The sequence below is a fragment of the Hyperoodon ampullatus genome (genome assembly GCF_949752795.1).
Source record: "Hyperoodon ampullatus genome assembly, chromosome: 5".
NCBI lineage: Eukaryota > Metazoa > Chordata > Mammalia > Artiodactyla > Ziphiidae > Hyperoodon > Hyperoodon ampullatus.
This window is the reverse complement of record NC_136918.1, coordinates 78945767-78966641: the sequence shown is the minus strand read 5'-3', so window position 1 is coordinate 78966641 and position 20875 is coordinate 78945767. Positions and strand designations below refer to the sequence as shown.

Sequence of the window (20875 nt, the reverse complement as noted above, 5' to 3'; positions counted from 1 at the left end):
AGATAATGAAGGGCCTTTTAACCTACTAAGGAATTAGAACTTTATCAGGAGACTAGTAGGGAGCTTCAAAAGGATTTTGAATAGAGCAATGATTGTTAGATTTTTATTTTTCAGTGGTATTTCTGACTGTAATGTGGAGAAAGAATGGGTTAAGGGTGAGACAAGGATACCCTTTGTCTTGATTACTGAATTTTGGTACTCCCTTAAATTTTGTGCTCAAGGTGAGTGCCTCACTTAGCTCACCCTCCTTGGCCCTGACAGAATTGACAAGCTTGATATGATTAGATGTGTGAAAGTAAGGGAGAAGATAAGCCAAGATTGAATGTAGGGTTCTGGCTTGAGCAAATGGTGGATAGTAGGGTCATTAACTGATAATAAGGAAGAAGAGGTTTGGGGCAATACTAATGAATTTAGTTTTGGACATGCTACATTTTAGATGTCCTTGGAACATTTAATTGGGAGTATCAAACATTTATTTGGAAATACAGGTTTAAATTTCAGAAGAAATGTTTCAGCTGTAAAGATCTGGAGCTATTAATATATGGATAGCAATTAATTCATGAAAATAGATGGAATAACTAAGAGATAATAAGAGTAGGGTAAAAAGACAGCAAGGATAGAACCGTGAGGAACACCGTATTTAAAAGACAGTCAAATGATCTAAGCACCAGGAATTAGAGATAAACAAGTTATGGTACCTATTTGCAAGGAATTTTATTTTCCTGGTGAAGATACAGATAAGTGAACAATGAAGTTCTGTTCTCTGTGATAAGTGCAGAAATAAAGATATCTACAAGGAAGTGCAGCAAAGGCATGAGTAACTAGGTTGCACTGAAGTTATTCAAATAAAGATTCACAAAAGTAAAGTTGGGGAATGGCTCTCCAGGTAGGAAAAAAACAGTGCAAATGGAGAGGCAGAAAACAGAACATCATATTTTGAGAACCAGGGTGATTTCATTAATGCCAGAATCAAATCTCTAAGGGGAGTCTCTATGGCATAAACCTTTAGAATAATGTTTCAAATTTGTATGGGAATGAGTCTTAATGTAATGAAACTTAATAATGATTATTTTCTCCAATATATAGATTGTCAATTCTTTGTTATGTATTTATATTATTAAATGAGATTATTCAGTGTTGAGCATACCTTTATACAAACCAGCATTTACTTGTAAGTTCTTGTATTTCCTTTACAGTGAAAATGTGTTAAGGGTCAAATTTTGTATTTGAATTAGGTAAAGGGTTCAACAGTTAACAACAAAAAAAGACAGGCAAAGAGGGGAAACCCACAAATGAGACTAAGAAGGAATGGCCAAAGTGATAGTTGTTCTATCTTGGCTACCAAGAGGATTTCAAGAAGGGACTCATTCAGAGTAACAAATGTTACTGACTGGGAAAGCAAGATAAGGGTGGAAAATGTCCATTAAATATAGCGACAAGGGCTTCCCTGGTGGCGCAGTGGTTGAGAGTCCGCCTGCCAATGCAGGGGACACGGGTTCGTGCCCCGGTCCAGGAAGATCCCACATGCCGTGGAGCGGCTGGGCCTGTGAGCCATGGCCGCTGAGCCTGCACGTCCGGAGCCCATGCGCCACAACAGGAGAGGCCACAACAGTGAGAGGCCCGCGTACCGGAAAAAAAAAAAAAAAATATATATATATATATATATATATATATATATATATATATATATATATATATAGCGACAAGAGGGTCATTGATTTGATATTATCATCTATGGTAGATTGGTGGAGATTTGAGACTAATTAGAGTAAACTGGGAAGTGAATAAGAGGGATGAAAGGGAAGACAGTATTTATAGCTGAAAGGCGACATGGAGTCAAGAGAGGATATTGAGCATGCTTGAATGTCATTAGGAAGACTCCAGTAAAGAAACATGTTGAAGATGTAAGATAAAACAGTATAATCAATATGAAAGCACACATGGCACAATTGCCTTTATACAGGAGGAGGAACATCAATCACCCTCACCTAAATGGAGAGAGGAGAGGATGGGTGTGGATACAGAAGTTAATAGACTTGGTGGCAAGAAGTTGAGGGAGTTTTCATTTGAAGCCTTCTATCTTCTTTGTGAAGTAAGAGGTGACGTCTACTAGTGGGAGGAGATGGTAGAGAAGCTCAAGGTCCCTACTCATCTTCTTTAGTTAAGTGGCCTTGAAATTTAAGTGTGAACTTGTCAAGATCTTTCTTTTATCACTTCACTGTCACTTTTAGACCAGAATTCCTGAGAATTTCAGCCTGTTTCTAGGATCATTCTTAGTTTCAAGAGCAGTCTATTTCCTTCCAAAATCTTCCAAAATCTTCTTATCTAGATACCTCTTTATCTGCCCACTGGTCTCCCAGGATTAGCATTCTTTCTCTGAACTATTTTTTCTATCAACAATAAGAAGGCTGTGGTAGGTAAAGGGTGCTATTTGGAGAAGCTTTGGGGAAACTGAGAGGATAAATAAAGAAAAAGTGGTAGGGTGAATCTGACTGAGAGGAATGGAGAAATTAGAAAGTTAGGATAGAGAAAAGTAAGGTGATTCAGGCATTCTAGATGTAAAGATATTGGAAATTGCTACTGGTCACTGAGAAAAGCATCTTGGGTAGAAGATCTACTAGAGGGGCATCTTGCTGGAGCTGGGAAGTCCATTCAGGAGGAAAGTACATCTGGGAGGGTACCAAGATGGAGGTTTCCCACAGATTTTAGTTAAATTTAATAAACTTGAAAAAATTTTACTTTTTTATAACTATAAAAGTAATATCTCATTGCTGGTAATTTGGAAAATAAAGGAGAAAATAAGAAAATTAAATTCACCTATAGATAACTGTGGAGATGTGGTTAAAGCATAAAAATGGGCGTTGAGGGAAAGAGAATGAGCTCAAGAACAGAAATGGAACAGAAAAGAATTTTTCATAGGAATGATGAATAGTGGTTAGAGGATAAGGTGCCAGATGGAGAATAATGAAAGGTAAAGTGGGAAGCTGTAGGTTGACGGGGAGCTCCATTGCAGACAGGGCCACCTCTTTTTTATCTTTATTACCAGTAGTATCTAGCACAGTGTGTAATGCAAGAATGAATGAATGAGGTGCTTTGTGGTGGTTAAGAGTATAGATTCTTGAGTCAGACCTCAGGTCAAAAATGCAGTTTCTGGCACTTTCTTGTACAAATTGCTTAATTTCTTTAATCCTTGTTTTCTTCATGTGTAAAATAGAGTATTACATATTTTGTCAGGTTAAATCAGTACTGAATGTAAAATGCCTAACACTTTACATATAATAATAAATCTTCAAGAGATCATTAATGATAATAATAACCACCAGGATAATAATGAATTTGGGAAGGGCTTCCATGCCAGGAGTTTAGGCTTGTTAGGTAGGTCCTGGAAAAAAGATTTTAATTTGGCATCAGATAAAAGAAGAAGAGAACAGGACTGAGAAACTAGTTGGTGGCCATTTTGATAATGCAGGGTAGAAGTTGTGAGGTCCTACACAAGAGTCACAGCAGTGGTGATGCAAAAGAGGGGGCAGGCAGGAAATTCACTGAAGACAGAAGGTCAGTAAAAGTTGGTAATATGTCAGATGTAGAGATGAAGAAAGAAGAGTGAGAATTCAAAGGTGACTTTCATTTCTGTGATAACAGGAAAGTCTCAACACTGATCATTTTGGCTCCCATAGTTTTTATAACTCCAAAGTCAGATAGCATCAGTCAGTTCCCTCCCTTTATGAGATGAGCCAGTTGCTCCTGTATTTCAGCATTCTGTCCTTAGTGTTTACATACTGAATGTGCTAAATGAGAAGCTAAGAACCTTATTTGTCTATCAACTGCAGTTGTGTTTGCAATGGGAAGCAAAATATACAGAAAACCACCTCCTGAAGGAAACATAGTGACTCAAGTTGTCAAATGTATCTGGGTAAGTCCATGACTTGTTTACCTGCCTTTTTCAATCAAAGGGAAAGAGATGCTGTGCTGAGCATATAGGCCTTCAAACATGGCTTCTCTCAATGACCTCTGCTCTACTTCTGTGCCTTTTGGCAAACTGAGATTAATCGGTCTTCCCTCTGTGCCTCTACTTAACTACTAAGTTAAAAATAATGTAATCATTTTTTTAAATGGGCAAAACTTTTCTGAAATGTAGTTATGTATGTTGCCAACAGAAAATAAGGATAGGTAAAATTAGATTTGAAATATTCTGAAATTCAGTGCCTGATGAAATCAAAAGGTTGGATTAAGTCACTTAAGAGTTATGTGTGTTTGAGGGAAGAGATAATGAATTGGAAAAAGCAGGGGATGGTTTTTTTGGTCTCTCCTCTGATATCTACGCTCTGCCCTAGTTTGCCATTTCCAACCGTTTCAAGAACTGTTCTGCGGACATTCCAAAGCGAGAGCACTGGCTGGACTGGGCAGCTGAGAAATACCCAGTAAGTTGGAACTGCCGAAACATCTGATGCCTCCACGTAGTCTTTCCTAATGTCCAAACTGATTCCCTCCTGCTGTATTTGACCTCTTCTCTTACCGTTCTGGGCCACTTCTACTCTAAGCAAGAAAACCCTATCTGGCAATTCAGCCTGTTCCTTCTCACCCCTTCTTGCAGAGGCAGCTCATTATGGATGTGAAGGCACTGACCAGGGTTCTATTTCTTTATATCCCGTTGCCCATGTTCTGGGCTCTTTTGGATCAGCAGGTAAGAATGGAGACACAAGAGGGAGGGGATATGGGAATATATGTATACGTATAGCTGATTCACTTTGTTATACAGCAGAAACTACCACACCATTGTAAAACAATTATACTCCAATAACGATGTTAAAAAAAAAAAGAATAGTTCTTTTGAAAGCTACCCCTTCTTCCAGCCCCTTCCCTTTCAGAGAAAGGGATTTCTTATAATAGCATCTGTTTGCCCTAGGGCTCACGATGGACCTTGCAAGCCACCAGGATGAATGGGAATTTGGTGAGTAGAAGAGATTTTTCCAGAGAAGTCTATCATTTTCTTTATAATCCATATTAAGGAGAAATTTCTTTGTGTTTTTGCCTGAAAACTGACATAAGATCATAAGAGATGTGCCTTTAGCATGAAGATACTGAGTAGGCAAAGTAAAGAAAGCAAATCTAGAAATAAAAAACAGAATCTTATCTTTAGAAATCAGAAATATAAGGATGGAAAGGTTTAAATGTATACAAAGAAGCACTGAGAGGATAGCAAATGAAGTGATAGAGCCTGGGGGATTGGATGTTTTCTTCCATATAAGCCTGGCCAGGGCACAGCAGGTTTGATTGCTGCTACAACACAATTGACACCATCGCTTAGGCAGGGCTAACAGCAGAGGACCCAGAGGTGGGATATTTTGTACATGGATACAGAAATAACGGGAAAATTGTAAACATTATTTCCTCTTTTTCCAATTTCCATTCATTGGCAAAAACTCTTCTCTCATTTGTTCCCACTTCCTAGATTATTGTATTGTTTTTCTGTCGTCTCAGTTGTGAAGAGGGCAGGGTGGAATGATGCCAGGGTTTTATGATGCCAGTCTGTTTGGAGCCTGCTTAATATAATTTCACCTTTTTCCTTCCCCTGGCTGTCCAGGATTTACCATGTTTGTCCTCTTTTTGACCTCCTGGAGAACAACTTCAGAAACACTGTGTGTCAGTGGGAGTCTTCACCCTAACCATGATGTCTTGTCCTTCGTATTATTACCACCTACGACTGCAGTTACTGAGATTAATAAAAAACACACTGACTCTATTCTCTTTCAAGTTAAAGAAAGCATAGTGAACAGAAAATAAGATTCTCCATTAAGCCCATCTGCCTTCAGGAGACATAGCCTAAAGCTATTCCCAGTCTCTTACAAGGGTAATAGTGATCCTGAACCAAAGACCTGATGGATTTTACCTTATGCTTCTCACCTGCTAATTAGCAAGATGGTTGATCTAGGCTTTTTTTTTGTCTTTAGGCCACCATCTTAATGTGATTTGTTATCATGTTTCAGGGTTTTTTTGTGCTTCAGCCTGACCAGATGCAGGTAGGAGACTTCTCTATAGTCCTGGGTGCTTATTTTTTTCCTCATCTACACCATTACCTGTAGTAGTAGGATTACCAACCATAATTTGATGTTTTTTTCCTTGTATGCTAAGGAGAGCTAAACATAGGGATGAAAATATTCTCTTTAAGCCCCACACTTCTCTTTTACATCCTCTGTTAAGTAAGTAGCTCCTGATCAACTCCAGGGAGACTGAGTTTTGAGCTCACAGGGAATGTATAAGCACTGGATTTTTTCCCATGTCAAGTATCATGGAAATATTGTCAAAGAAAGTATAAGGCTTTGTTGTGTGAGCAACAAAATCAGAATCTCTGTTTATTGGTGACTCCCAGGTATTTTTTTTAAACTCTTGTTCAACAATCCCCAATTCTTCCTTCTCTCATTCCTTTCTTCTGGCCATGACATTTTTCCCTTGGCTGTGGTGCTGAAGAAGATAAGTAAAAATGGGAGGGGAAAGCTCCCAGTTGATTGACAGAAAAACAGGTTCAGAGTGAAACTGGTTCCTTGGGATATTTGGAAGCTAATGTGCTATGCAGGGGAAATAGAGTCTTGGGTGTAAAGAGACTGAAAGATGTGGAATCATTCTGTACATAGTATGATGAAAGTGTGTTTGGATGTGAGAGAGAGTGCACACATGCAAATGAGAGCACATGCTTACACTCATGATAGAAGAACACTTGTAATAATCCTTTTTACCATGGTGTTACAGGTACTAAATCCCTTTTTGGTTCTTATCTTCATCCCATTGTTTGACCTTGTCATTTATCCTCTGGTCTCCAAGTGTGGCATTAACTTCACGTAAGTGCTCACTATGCCTATGTTGCTCCAAACTGACTCAACATTTGCCCAGTTTGATAAAGAGTCAATATCTTTTCTACTTAGTGATGATTTGTTTTGATTTATCATTTTTCTGCTTCTGCTTATCCATGTTAGATTAAACGCCTGTTAATACTGGAGGACGGGAGTTAGATCTAATTAATTCTTATGATAGAGAGTCCAAGCCATTACTGCAGACTTATGTATGTGATGTTGAAGAGTTAGGACTATACTTCATGGGAAGTCAAAAGTATGGAGATTAGGCTCCTAAACCAACTTGTTGCTTTGTTCTTTTTTTTTTTTTTTTTTACATCTTTATTGGAGTATAATTGCTTAACAATGGTGTGTTAGGTTCTGCTTTATAACAAAATGAATCGGTTATACATATACGTATGTTCCCATATCCCCTCCCTCTTGCGTCTCCCTCCCACACTCCCTAACCCACCCCTCCAGGAGGTCACAAAGCACCGAGCTGATCTCCCTGTGCTATGCGGCTGCTTCCCACTAGCTATCTACCTTACGTTTGGTAGTGTATATATGTCCATGCCTCTCTTTCGCTTTGTCACAGCTTACCCTTCCCCCCTTGCTTTGTTCTTGAAAGTTGCCTCTTCAAAGAAGTCCAGAGCCTTTGAGGATAACTAATCCCTTTAAATCTTCCACTGTCCCTATGAAACAAATGGGGGACCTCATAAGAGTGGGGATAGAATTGTCCCTAATTACTGCTTTCCCCACCTTCTAAATAGAAGTGTTATTCTTTGTAAAGTTTGACAGAGGAGGGTGTTAAGTCTTCTCTAATTTCTGATTTAATAGCAATTTCCTTTTGATAACCACTTACCATATTCAAATGACCTTTTGTCATTTACTCATTCATTGAGCAGTTTATTGAGCTCAGCACCAAGTGCTATGCAAATGTAAAAGCACAAATCTTGCCCTTAAGGAGTTTACTCTTTAGTAAGGAAGCTAGAAAATATGCAAGGTTAATTATTGCAACAAGGTGAAATATGTTAAGTGCCCTAATAAGGAAAGCAAAGTGCCAGGGAATTGCAGAGATGGAAGAGAGAGGCCAGGGTCAAGAAAGACTTCTGAAGGAGAGGAAAAGGAGGTAATAATATATAGTGACTGGTATATGGTAAATGTTCAGTAAATCTGGCTACATTACTATTATTTTTGTTATTATGACATAATGGATAAAAAAATCATAAGCAAAGATAGAGGGAAAAATTTGATGCATTACAGAGAACAATTCAGTATGACTCAAGTAAAAGTAGAAAGAAGGTTATATGAAGGGGAGGCAATACTTTGAAAAGTAATTGGGACCAAATTACCTAAGCTTAGGGGGTTTAGATTTTATTGTTTAGAGTCTAGAGTTTAGCTATAATTGTCTCTTTCTTTCCCCTATAGATCACTTAGGAAAATGGCTGTTGGTATGATCCTAGCATGCCTGGCCTTTGCAGTTGCTGCTACTGTAGAGATAAAAATTAATGTGAGTACAATAAATCTTAAGCCATGAGGGCAGGACCATACCTATTTTGTTCACTTTTCTGACTTGTTCAATCTTGATTCCCTGGGCCCTAAGCACAGTACCTGTTTTAAAGAAGGTGCATAATAAGTGTGTGTGGTAAATGAGTAGATACTGGGGTAAAGGAGCAGTGCAAAATGAAGCCCACCTCCCACCTGAGTGATTCAGAGTATATTGTCAAGGAATTTCCAAGCACTGGTATCCAAGATATATAACCATCTCTTAGATAGCTTACCAGACACTCAAACAAGTAACTTTTGGCAGATTGAATAGCCACTATTAGGGAATGATGTATGAGGCCACGGCTGAGTCAAAAGGCATGGAGTTTGTTACCTGACATCAGTGCTTGCTATATTGAGCTGGTGTTTCCCCCTCCAAACTGCCTTCAGAGTTTTCTAAGCCAAATGCTCTTTAGAGGTAGAAAACTGTGTCCTCCTGACTAGATGAGCTAGGCTGTCGAGAAAGGACTGAGGTATGTGTTTTCATGGTATCTGAAGGGTTATTTGTTGGTAATTCTAACATGTGTTCTTTGTCCTAAGGAAATGGCCCCACCCCAACCAGATTCCCAAGAGATTTTCCTACAAGTCTTGAATCTGGCAGATAATGAGGTGACGGTTACAGTGCTGGGAGATGAAAACAATTCTCTGTTGGCAGAGTCCATCAAATCCTTTCAGGTGACGTATGGACTTGAATGAATCAGAAACACATTCAGATTATGTGCCAAGGCAGCAGCATAATACAGTGGTGAAGAGCGTGCACTTAGGGAGTCAAACTGCCCCAGTCCCATTCCTGGTTCTGCCATTCCCTAGCTATAAGACCCTGAACAAGTTATTTGATCTCTAAGCCTCAGTTTTAGCATCTGTAAAATGGCAATAATTTTTATGTCATAAGCTGTTATAAGGATAAATATTATATGTAAAGTGCTTAGCATAATGTCTGGGACATTGTAAGCTCTCAATAGGTTGTAATTTGTGTTATTATTTCAAACTGCCTTGTAACACACACCCTGTGGAAGAGTTTGGCTTGCATATTTTCACTACTATATTATACATATTCTGAAATATTCATTTAAAAATATTTTTTAAACAAAAATAATATATGTTTATTGTAGAAAATTGGGGAGTATGTCAAAAGATATAAAAACCACCTATAAATCCATCACACAGAGATAATCATAGTTAGCATTTTTGTATAAATGAATAGACAAATTTTTAAAAAGTGTTGAAACACTATATGCGGTATTGACCTTGATTTTTTCTTAACATTAACCATCATAAGCATTTTCCCATGCCCTTAGGTAAACTTTGAGAATGTGATTTTAATGGATACATAATATTCTATTCTGTGGATATAACATGGTTTAGTAAAATATTTCCTTATAGGTATTTAATTTTTTTTGTTATTATACATAATTCTATAATGAACATCCTTACTCATAAATCTTTATTCAAGCCTCTAATTACTCCTATGGTATATTTCTAGAAATGGAATTACTAGGTTAAAGGGTAATGTTGAAAGTATCTAATGAGGTCACCTGCCCTGGGTCACTATGAGATTGTGCTGTCCAAGATGGGGTAGAAGGTGAGTGTGACAGGCTCTTCATTCTATAGAAAATGCCACACTATTCCAAACTCCACCTGAAGACAAAAAGCCAGAATTTCCACTTCCAACTGAAATATCACAATTTGTCTGTCTACACTGAGCATTCTGTGGAGGAGAAAAAATGGTACACTCTGATCATTCGAGAAGATGGGAAAAGTATTTCTAGCATGATGGTAAGTTGAGGAATGGCCTAGTTTCCAAATTATCTTAGAAAACAATGACTGGGCTTATCAATAACTTACCAAGGAAATGACTGATGATCAAAGTTTCTGATTATCAGTTCCCTCTTGTCAGCTGTAACTGATTTTTACTTCCCTCTATTGTAGGTAAAGGATGAAGAAAACAAAACAACCAATGGGATGACAGCCATGAGGTTTGGATGCCAAGGAGACCCAGGCCTCTCTGTTCTCTTGAATCTTGGGTCTCTTCTGATCTGTGGGGCTTCACATGAAGAGACTTCACATTCTACTTGTCTTGTACAGGGATTCTCTTCCTAGAATGTCAAGAGAATTAGTGTCAGAAGGCATTTCCTAGGGCAGTGAGAAGCATAGATTCAAATCCAAGTCTTTTGGCTTGCTTTCTCATGTGGTATTCAAAGATGACCCTGTATTTATGTACGCCCCCTGTGCTCTGCAACATAAATCTCTTCTGCTGAATTTTATCCACTTATCTTGCTCTTAGGAAAATAACTGAATTGTTTCCTCTCTGTGATCACCAGAGAGAAATTTAGAAGTAAGCAAATAATCCTCCCTTCGTTATTGGTAGTTGAGTACCTTTTATAGTTACTGTGTTTTTAAAGTAAAATTTAAAATAAACCTATAGAGGCCTCATGGTTTAGTAAAGGCAACACACTTGAAGTCAAAAGACTTGGTTTTGAATCTAGATAAGGCTGAATTTCTTGTTAGACAGCCTGGGACATTTACAGAAATGGAGCCCTGAAGGGGTCACCTGCTCACTGGGGCAGGAATCTGACGTGAAATAGACAGATGCATGTGACTATGGCCATCAAGATTAGATGGTTGCTGTTGAGAATAGCATTTTAGAGGAGAGCTTTCAATGAAAAGTTTGAATTTCACTGAAGGGTGGAACAGTCATAATAATCTGCTTTTGCATATGCAGCTTCAGAGAAAGTAAACATCAAAAATGAGTAAGATAACAATGAGGATAGGACTTCCCTGGGTCAGAGAGCAATGGGAACCTCCAGGAAGGATGAAAGGGAGCAATTTCTAGGTTAGTGCAGGATGATTGAATGTCCAGAAATCAATATCAAGGATTTTAGAGGGAACTGCCCTTTTAATCCCATGGGCCAGGGACCAACGCAAATGCTACCAGAATCCCAAACTGAGGGAGCAATTTAGCGGCCCGGGTTCAAAAGACTAGAAAGATGGTTCTGGAAGAGTCCAGGGTTATCTGCAGACCCAAAACAATGATAGCTCAACCTACTGTGGTCTGGGAGTCTGAGTTTTGCATAAGTCAAATCAGACTTCATTTGTAAGAGGATAAAGTATCAGTTTTATATAAATACTGGTACATATTTATACATACATATATATATACACACACACACACACACACATAATTATTTTTCTTAGTGGAGTCTCAGTTGATGAATTACACCATTAGAAGACGGAAAGAAATTAGGTGCTCCTAAGGTGGGTTAGTAAGGAGACTCGGACTGCCATGGGTGATCACAATAGTGTCATCCCAGCTGAAATCAGGTGAGAGTGTGGCAGATAAAAAGCTAATACCTGAGGAAAGAAAAAGTTAGGGACAGCTAAGACTACTGATTGCTTCTTACATGTGAGTTACATTTATTCATCCAGTTAACAATACACATCACATACCTTTTATGTGCCAGCCACTGTTCTAGGCACTAGGCATATAGCAGTAAACAAAAGAGAAAAGGCCCCTGCCCTTTTATCAGGTGGGAGAGTTTGTCTGATTTGTAACAATGTCTCTATCCTTAGGTTTGTTAATACTTTGCATGAAGAGATCAACATCTCCCTGGGTACAGATACCTCCCTCGGTGTTGAAGAAGACTATGGTGTGTCTGCTTACAGAACTGTGCAAAGAGGAGAGTAAGAGCATTACCCTTGTAATATTACTTTTATCAACAACTGTTTTTTAAATGCTTTCTTTGCATATAGGTGGGAGGATTAGGTATATCTCAGCTAATTTTAAATATACACAGATTCCTGCTCTCTTTCGACCTTTGCCTCCTTCCCTCAGTCTCACCTTTTTCCACACAGATATATTGAGACCACGCTTGTTGTAAAGGCCATAATGTATAGTCAACAAGGCCATCTCTGGGAGGTTTGCCAGTTTATTATTGGCTCCCACTCCTACCCTTTTGTAACTCCTATTAACACCTCGTTCGAGCTTATCCTTTCGGGTTCACTGTTTTATAATGTTCCACTAATTCATAAGACTTAGAAGAGAAAAATTCGTAAAATTTAGATGAGAAGACTAGAGTCTGAAGTTCACAAAAGAAGACAATTTGTGCTTTCTGCATTCAGGTTTAAGGTTTAAAAAAAATTAGCCAACAGACAATGAAAAGCTCAGATCAGGGGTAGAAAAAACCTGGCATGAAAATAATTCACTCTGAGACTCCTCTCCTCAAAGAGAAATGGTAGCTTTGCTGATTGATTCACCATCAGTAGAGAGATAAAATCACTCTTTCCTCCGGAGATGGGAATGCTTTTCTAAACTGTAATGTCTATTCTAACCTAAATTTGTCCTGTTCCAGATATCCTTCGGTGCCTTGTAGAACAAAAAATGAGGACTTTTCACTGAATCTGGGGCTACTAGACTTTGGTGCAGCTTATCTGTTTGTTATTACTAATGTAAGTAGCTCATGGCCACCCTTACTCTCTCCTTCCATATATCTGTATCTATATTTATGTCTATATAACTATATCATATCTATATATATAAATCTATATCTATCTGAATCTGTATCTATCCTGGGACCCAAAGAAGACTCTGTGGCAAGACAGCATCACATACTTATTTCTAGTGTAAGGTGATAGTTTCTATAGTGACTTTAGAAAACCTACTAAGGTCTCCATGAGGACTTAAAAGAGATAACATTGGCAACAGGCACAGAGTCTTGGGGAATGGTAGACATAATTTATCTTGAGTCATTGCTATGAGGTGACATGGTCTGCTGCAGTCTCATTATGGCCCCAAGAAAACAAAAATTGTTTAGGTCTTCTTGACTGACTCCACATGCGGGTCTCCTGGCTCCTTGGAAACTGATCTGCTAGCATATCACAGTCTGAAATACCAAGACTGGTAACAAATGTCAATCTCTACACAAAGTTTGGGGGATGAATTAACTGTGCTCCATCCAAAGCAATCGTCTCAGCACTCGGCACATGACACCTCTGAATTTTAATTCTGATGTGAATCTTGATTCTAATTTTATTTCATTACTTTTTTTTTTTTTTTTGCGGTACGTGGGCCTCTCACTGTTGTGGCCTCTCCCGTTGTGGAGCACAGGCTCCGGACGCCCAGGCTCAGTGGCCATGGCTCACGGGCCCAGCCACTCTGCGGCATGTGGGATCTTCCCGGACTGGGGCATGAACCCGTGTCCCCTGCGTTGGCAGGCGGACTCTCAACCACTGCTCCACCAGGGAAGCCCTATTTCATTACTTTTGACATTGTATTAAATATAAAAAGAAGACAGTGAATAAGAAAAAGATGGAAAATTTCTAGAAGTGTGATGAGAATAATCTGTAAAGTTTTTTTATTTTAATTAATTAGCATGATACCTTTAGTATGCCATTTTTTATTGCAGCTTTATTAAGATATAAGTCATATACCATACAGTTCACCCACTTAAAGTGTATAATGGTTTTCAGTGCATTAACATATTCAATATATATTGTATATTCAATACATATATAGAATATATTTTCAATAATATATGTTCAATGGTTTTTAATAAATTCACAGAGTTGTGTAATTTTAGAACATTTTCATCATTCCAAAAAGAAGCCCCATATTCATTAGCAGTTACTCACTATTCCCTTCCATACCCTCTAGCACTAGCAACCACTTGTTTACTTTCAGTCTCTATAAATTTGCCTATTCTGCCTATTTCGTATAAATGGAATGATATAACATGTGGCCTTTTGTGTCTGGATTCTTTCATTTAGCATATTTTTTAAGGTTCATTTATACAGCATACATCAGTACTTCATTTCTTTTTATTGCCCAATAATATTCCATTGTATAAGTATAACACATTTTATTCATATATTCATCAGTTGATGAACATTTGGTTGTTTTCACCTTTTGACTAACATAAATAATGTTGTTATGAACATTCATGTACAAGTTTTTGTGTGGACATATATTTTCACTTCTCTTAGGTGGAGTTGTTGGGTCACATGGTAACTCTATGTTTAACCATTTGAGGAACTGCTAGACTTTTCCAAAGTGAACGTACATTTAACATTCCCACCAATAGAAGGTGGCAATTTTTCTACATCTTTGCCAACACTTGTTTTTCTATCTTAATTATAGCCATCCTAGTAGGTATGAAATGGTATTTCATTGTGGTTTTTATTTATATTTTCCTGATGACTAATGATGTTGAGCACCTTTTTATGTACTTTTTGGGCATTTGTAATCTGCTTTGGAGAAATGTCTATTCAAATTCTTTGCCCAATTTCTAATTGGGTTGTGTTTTAATTATTGAGTTGTAAGCATTCCTTATATATTTTAAACCTAAGTCCATTATCAGATATATGATTTGCAAATATATCCTGCCATTCATTAGGTTGTCTTTTTAACTTCCTTAATGGTGTCCACTGAAGTACAAACATTTTTAATCTTTATGATGTTCAATTTATCAATTTTTTTCTTTGGTTGCTTGTGCTTTTGGTGTTACATCTAAGAAACCATTGCCAAATCCAGTGTCATGAGAATTTATGCCCATTATTTTCCTTTAAGAGTTTTATAGTTTTACCTCTTATATTTAGGTCTTTAATCCATTCTGAGTTCATTTTTGTATATGATGTGAGCTTGGGGCTTACCTGCATTCTTTTGTGTGTGAATATCCAGTTGTCCCAGCACAATTTGTTGAAGACTCATCTTTTCCCATTAAATGGTCTTGACATTCTTGTCAAAAGTCAATTGACCGAAATGTGAGGGCTTATTTCTGGATTCTCAGTTCTATTCTATTGATCTATATATTTATTCTTGTGCCAGTACAATAATCTCTTGCTTACTGTTATTTTGTAGTAAATTTCAAAATCAGGAAGTAAGAGTTTTTCAACTTAGTTCTTACCTTTAAAGATTTGTTTGGCTATTATGGGTCCCATGAATTTTAGGATCAGCTTAGGATCAGAAGCCAGCTGGGATTTTTGAGAGGGATTGCACTGAATCTGTAGGTGATTTTGAGGAGTTTTGCTCTCTTAACAATACTGTCTCCTGGTCAGTGAGCATGAGACGTTTTTCCATTTATTTAGGTCTTCTTTAAGACCTAAATTTTTCAACAATATTTTGTAGTTTTTAGAGTATAGGTTTTACTTTTATTTTGTTAAATTTATTCCTAAGTATTTTATTCTTTATTTTGCTGTTGCTAATGTAATCATTTTCCTAATTTCATTTTTAGATTATTCATTGCAAATATGTAAAAAGACAATTGATATTGATCTTGTGTCCTGCGACCTTACTGAACTCATTTGATAGTTTTAATAATTTTTTAGTGGATCCCTTAGGACTTTCTACATACAAGATCCTGTCATCTGCATAAAGAAGCTTTACTTCTTTCTTTTCAGTGTGGATGACTTTTATTTCTTTTTCTTGACTAATTGCTCTTGCTTGAACCTCCAATACAGTATTGAATAGAAGTGGTGAGAGTAGACATCCTCTTAGGGGGAAAGCATTCAGTCTTTTATCACTAAGTATGTTAGCTGTGGGGTTTTCATAGGTATTCATCAGGTATCAGGTTAAGTTCCCTTCTATTCCTAGTTTATTGTGGGTTTTGTTTGTTTTTTACTATGAAGGGGGGAGGTTGAATTTTGTCAAATGCTTTTTCTGTGTCTCTTAAGATAATCATATGGTTTTCTATTGATATGGTATATTATATTAATTGATTTTGTGATGTTAAATCGACCTAGCTGTATTAGTTTTCTAGGGCTGCTGTAACAAAGTACCGCAAGCTGAGTGGCTTTATCAACAGAAATTTATTTCCTTATAGTCATAAAGGCTAGAAGTCCAAGATCAAGGTGTTGGTAGAGCTGGTTCCTTCTGAGAGCTGTGAGAAAGAATCTGTTTTGGGGCTTCCCTGGTGGCGCAGTGGTTGAGAGTCCGCCTGCCGATGCAGGGGACGCGGGTTCATGCCCCGGTCCGGGAGGATCCCGCATGCCGCGGAGCGGCTGGGCCCGTGGGCCATGGCTGCTGGGCCTGCACATCCGGAGCCTGTGCTCCGCAACAGGAGAGGCCGCGACAGTGAGAGGCCCGCGTACCACAAAAAAAAAAAAAAAAAAAAAAAAAAAAATGTTTCATTTAGCTTCCTTTAGCTTCTAGTGGTTTTCTGGCAGTATTTGGTGTTTCTTGATATGTAAAAGAATCACTCCAGTCTCTGCCTTCATCTTCTCATGGAATTCTCCCTGTATGTTAGTCTATGTTCAAATTTCTCTTATGAGGACACCAGTCACATTAGATTAGAGCCCACCCTAGTGACTTCATTTTAACTTGACTAATTCTATCTGTAACAACCCTATTTCTAAATAAGGTCACATTCTCAGGTACTAGGGGTTAGGACTTCAGCACATGAGTTTTAGGGGGACACAACTCAACCCATAACACTTGCATTCCTGGTGTTTTCCTTCTGTCTCTCATATACTGCTCAAGATAGAGGCTATATATATTGTTTCTGAATGCCAGGATAATAAGCATCTAGAGTAGAGATCATATATTAGAGGCCTAAGGGCCCAGTTCCTCACATAGTCCTGTTTTGTTTGGTCTGTACAGTCTTGACAAAAATAAAAGTAATTACTATTAATAGACAATATTTAAAATTCAAGTGATTTTACCTAAGAAACTGTATTCCTTATATTTCTTAAAAACAAAATCAGAAGATTCTATAACAGGTATTACCATGTCAGTTGGCTGGTGCTATAGTGGCTGTACACTTTAGATGGGGCTGGGCTGTCCAGTTCACCATAGTCCCTATCATTCCCATTCAGCCTGCTTTGTTTAGTTAATTACCTGCCTGTGGGTATTTGAGAATGTGACCTTGATTTACAAGCTCAGGTCACAGTCTTCTCTTAGGCTAAGAAAACCCAAATATGTGCCCAGGTATTGTTCACAATACCAACTAAAACAACATTTGCCTTACTACATTTCGAACGCAATGGCCTTTGACTCAGAGAATCAAGGGCATTTGGACATCAAAGACTTTTGATTTCAGGGACTTTTGACCTATATGTTTTAGCTCTGCTATTTTTCTCTCATGATATATCCAGATATTACACTGGCTATCTAATAACACTTACTACCTAATAACTTGGTTTTACTCCAACAAAAATACATAATTCCAAAAATTTAATTACATTATTGTAAGAAATATTAGTAAATATAATCTATATAAAATAAAACCAACTACAGCTAAAAACCTGCATGTAATAAAAGTAATTTTAGATGAAAAAAGAATTGTAGAATCGTGTATATTGGTAACATTAATAACAAAAACTTGACCCTGAAAAGATTCTTTTTGACCAAAATTTCACAGAAAAATTGCATCTTTTTGACAAAATTTGAATAAGATTTGTGTTCAAAAATAATGGCTAATAAATAGAATTCAACATAGCAAGTGGTATTTGATATGGATTTTGAAACATTGATCAAGAAAATCTTCAATGTAAGGGTTACCAAGAAAATAACTCATTTTGATAAAAGTAATTTTAGTAAAATAGATGTTTAAATGGAAAATGTTAGAAATAGTTTAACTGTATTTACATAGAAAATTTAACAAGGAGTTAAACTTTTCTTAGGTACATGCTTTTCTGAAAATTCATTGTGTTTGTATAATTCAGATGCCATTTTACATTTAAAATGTTGGCCAGGATCAAAATACCCAGTAGGTCAAAATGGTGGGAATCCAAAGTACAGTATCAAAATAGTCTACCATTTAAGGGCTCTGCAGTAGTGGTATTTGATTGACTGAAGTCAGGCAAGTGAGTTCAGTGTTACTGAAAGGAATTTCAAAAAACTGAAATTGTGTAGAAATTGCTTGGTAGCACAAGGATGAAAATACAATGAGGGGATGGATATAAGACCATAAAATGTTGTAGGCCAGGAATATTTACTTGAGACTCCTGACAAGCCCATTTCTTCTTTCCCTCACTAAGAGCACCAGTCAGGGTCCTCAGGCCTGGAAGATGGAATATATCCCAGCCAACAAAATGTCCATCGCATGGCAGCTACCACAATATGCCCTTGTTACAGCTGGGGAGGTCATGTTCTCCGTCACAGGACTTGAGTTTTCTTATTCTCAGGTAGGTTTTTGCAAGTGGAAGGTGGAGGTGGAGCTGTTGCTCAGAGGATGGAGTTTTAATCCTGGTACTGCCTTACTTAGGTATGTGACCCTGGCCAAGACCTCCATATTTTTTGGCCTTAGATTCCTTATGGTCCTGAACAGAGTATCAACTTGACTCCTAGGGTAATGGCAGGCTGGATCCCTATGCTGTTTGGGATCCAGAAAAGGATACTTAAATACTAAGAATAAGGGCTATGGAATCAAACTGCCCACATTCAGATTTTGGCTGCACACCTAATGTGTAACCTTGAGCAAGTGTATCTCTCTAATGCTATTTTTCTTTATGTATAAAATAATAGTAATAGAACTTATCCCTTAGGGTTGTAATGAAGATTATATGATATAATGAATTAAAATATTCAGTTAAGAGCTTCATCTTATTGTTACTCTGAACATTATTACCATCCCCTGAATCAATGTGATAGCTGAACTTAGTAGGGGAAGTTTTTGTGGGAGAAGTTTTCTGGATAGATGCATGGGGCATGAGGGTGGTCTAGGGAGTTTGTTTACTAACAAATTTGTGTCATCTCTAGGCTCCCTCTAGCATGAAGTCCGTACTCCAGGCAGCCTGGTTGTTGACAGTTGCAGTTGGGAACATCATCGTGCTTATTGTGGCACAGTTCAGCAGCCTGGTACAGGTATGGACCTAAGGGAAGCAGGAGCATGTGTCTACCCAAGGATTTCCCTGCAACTTCCTCTGCTCTCTCTTCCCCCTCCCCTCTGTCTCCCACATTCCCCACTCAGCCCTCTGACTTGAGATAGATTAGATACCCACAGACTTTGCCAGAAAAATAGACATGTAAGTGGCAATAATGACTACCATAGGCCCATGCCAGGAGAGGCCAGTGAGCCCTGTCTTCTCCTGCCAAAGCTCTTCCTAAACAGGTGACCCTGAGTAAATCTGCTCCCCAGTCCTCATCCTATAAAGATCCCTTTAGTTTCAGGTTCTCCATATTCTTCTCTTATATGTATTTCTTCCTGCAGTGGGCTGAATTCATTTTGTTTTCCTGCCTCCTGCTGGTGGTCTGCCTGATCTTTTCCATCATGGGCCACTACTATGTTCCTATAAAGCCAGAGGATATTCAGGGGTCAACAGATAAGCAGATTCCCCAAATCCAAGGAAACATGATCAACCTGGAGACCAAGAAGACAAAGCTCTGACTCCCTGGACTCTGCCCAGACCCCAATTCCTGACTCTGGTCTTGGCCATCACCATCTTCAAGCATTTTTTACTCCGACTTGGTTAGAAGAGAGAAGTAGTGTCATATCTGAGCTAATCTCCTCTACTTTTCTCCCATGATAGAGGCAGTTCTAGGACTGGGTTTTTCAGTACATTATAGTAAGGCCCCTGAGACTCTGTGTCTTCCCATCTCTCAGTGAACTCGGTACACCTTGTGTAGTGTTGCTGAAGCTGGCCTGCTACCTCCAAATGGCCATGAAAAACACAAATGTATAATTGAGGTTAGTCTCTGTGGTTATCAAAGTTATGTAGGCATTGTTTTACCTGCCATTTAGAACTGATGACCCCACTTTTTGAAGTGCTGATTTAGAGGCAAAATTGCAGAATAACAGAGAAATGGTATTTCAAGTTTCTTCATTAGCAGTGTAATTGTACTGTGTACAAGGACCTCAAGAATTGGTATGTCTGGTGTGATCTGGTCCAGGGCCTGGCTTCTCAGGTATCCAGATTTGATAAGACCGTAGTTAATTTTTCAGTACAGATAGTAGGAAACAAAATGATATTTTATTAACACATAGGAGAAGATATATCTTTCTGATAATTACAGTATTTTATCTACTAACCCAAATCCCCTTTCTCAGTACTGATACATATTTGGAAACCAAATTAAAGATAGTAAACATGGTTCTGGAAAAGAGAAAAAGTATAAATTGCAGAAGTCCTGATGAGCCATTTCTTCTACAGTGTACATTCTTCTTAGGGACTACAATGTTTCAGCCCTAGAGTACGCCCTCCTGTGGACAACTGTGTAGACACTAATTATAATTTTCCACCCCTGCCTTTTCAATGTTGTTGGGCCAGCTTTGTCTTATTATTACATCATCTTGCTTATTGCAACAAGTATTTAATAACAACAGTATTTTTATGAATATAACTTCCTTTTTTATTAGTACTTCCTACGGCCTCAAAGTAGTGGATCTGTTTTGATAATTATTCCTGTTTTACTTTTCCCAAAATTTTTAAATGCCATTTCTTCCATTTAGGCCTGGATTTTCCTGTTTATTAAAAAAAAAAAAGTTATATTAATACTCTAGGTTTGAGCTTCTAAAATGGCAATGCTCAATGGGGGACATGGTCCCATATCAGGATTCTAACAAAATCTGGGG

General features: G+C 38.0%; 1 protein-coding gene across 2 annotated transcripts in view; it reads left to right on the top strand.

Annotated features, from left to right (window-relative positions):
• Positions 1-19690, top strand: part of SLC15A2 (solute carrier family 15 member 2) — a gene marked incomplete at both ends in the record, with an annotated part of 35985 nt that extends 16295 nt beyond the window's left edge. For both annotated transcript variants that reach the window (XM_079704912.1, XM_079704911.1), the window contains 15 exons: positions 3831-3913; positions 4335-4421; positions 4595-4684; positions 4907-4951; positions 5988-6020; positions 6748-6836; positions 8256-8337; positions 8913-9047; positions 9984-10148; positions 10302-10348; positions 11943-12053; positions 12722-12818; positions 18342-18488; positions 19063-19167; positions 19514-19690. In XM_079704912.1, coding sequence (XP_079561038.1) covers positions 3831-3913; positions 4335-4421; positions 4595-4684; positions 4907-4951; positions 5988-6020; positions 6748-6836; positions 8256-8337; positions 8913-9047; positions 9984-10148; positions 10302-10348; positions 11943-12053; positions 12722-12818; positions 18342-18488; positions 19063-19167; positions 19514-19690 — 1493 coding nt within the window. The remainder of the gene's footprint in view (positions 1-3830; positions 3914-4334; positions 4422-4594; positions 4685-4906; positions 4952-5987; positions 6021-6747; positions 6837-8255; positions 8338-8912; positions 9048-9983; positions 10149-10301; positions 10349-11942; positions 12054-12721; positions 12819-18341; positions 18489-19062; positions 19168-19513) is intronic.
• Between the last annotated feature and the right edge of the window lie 1185 nt (positions 19691-20875).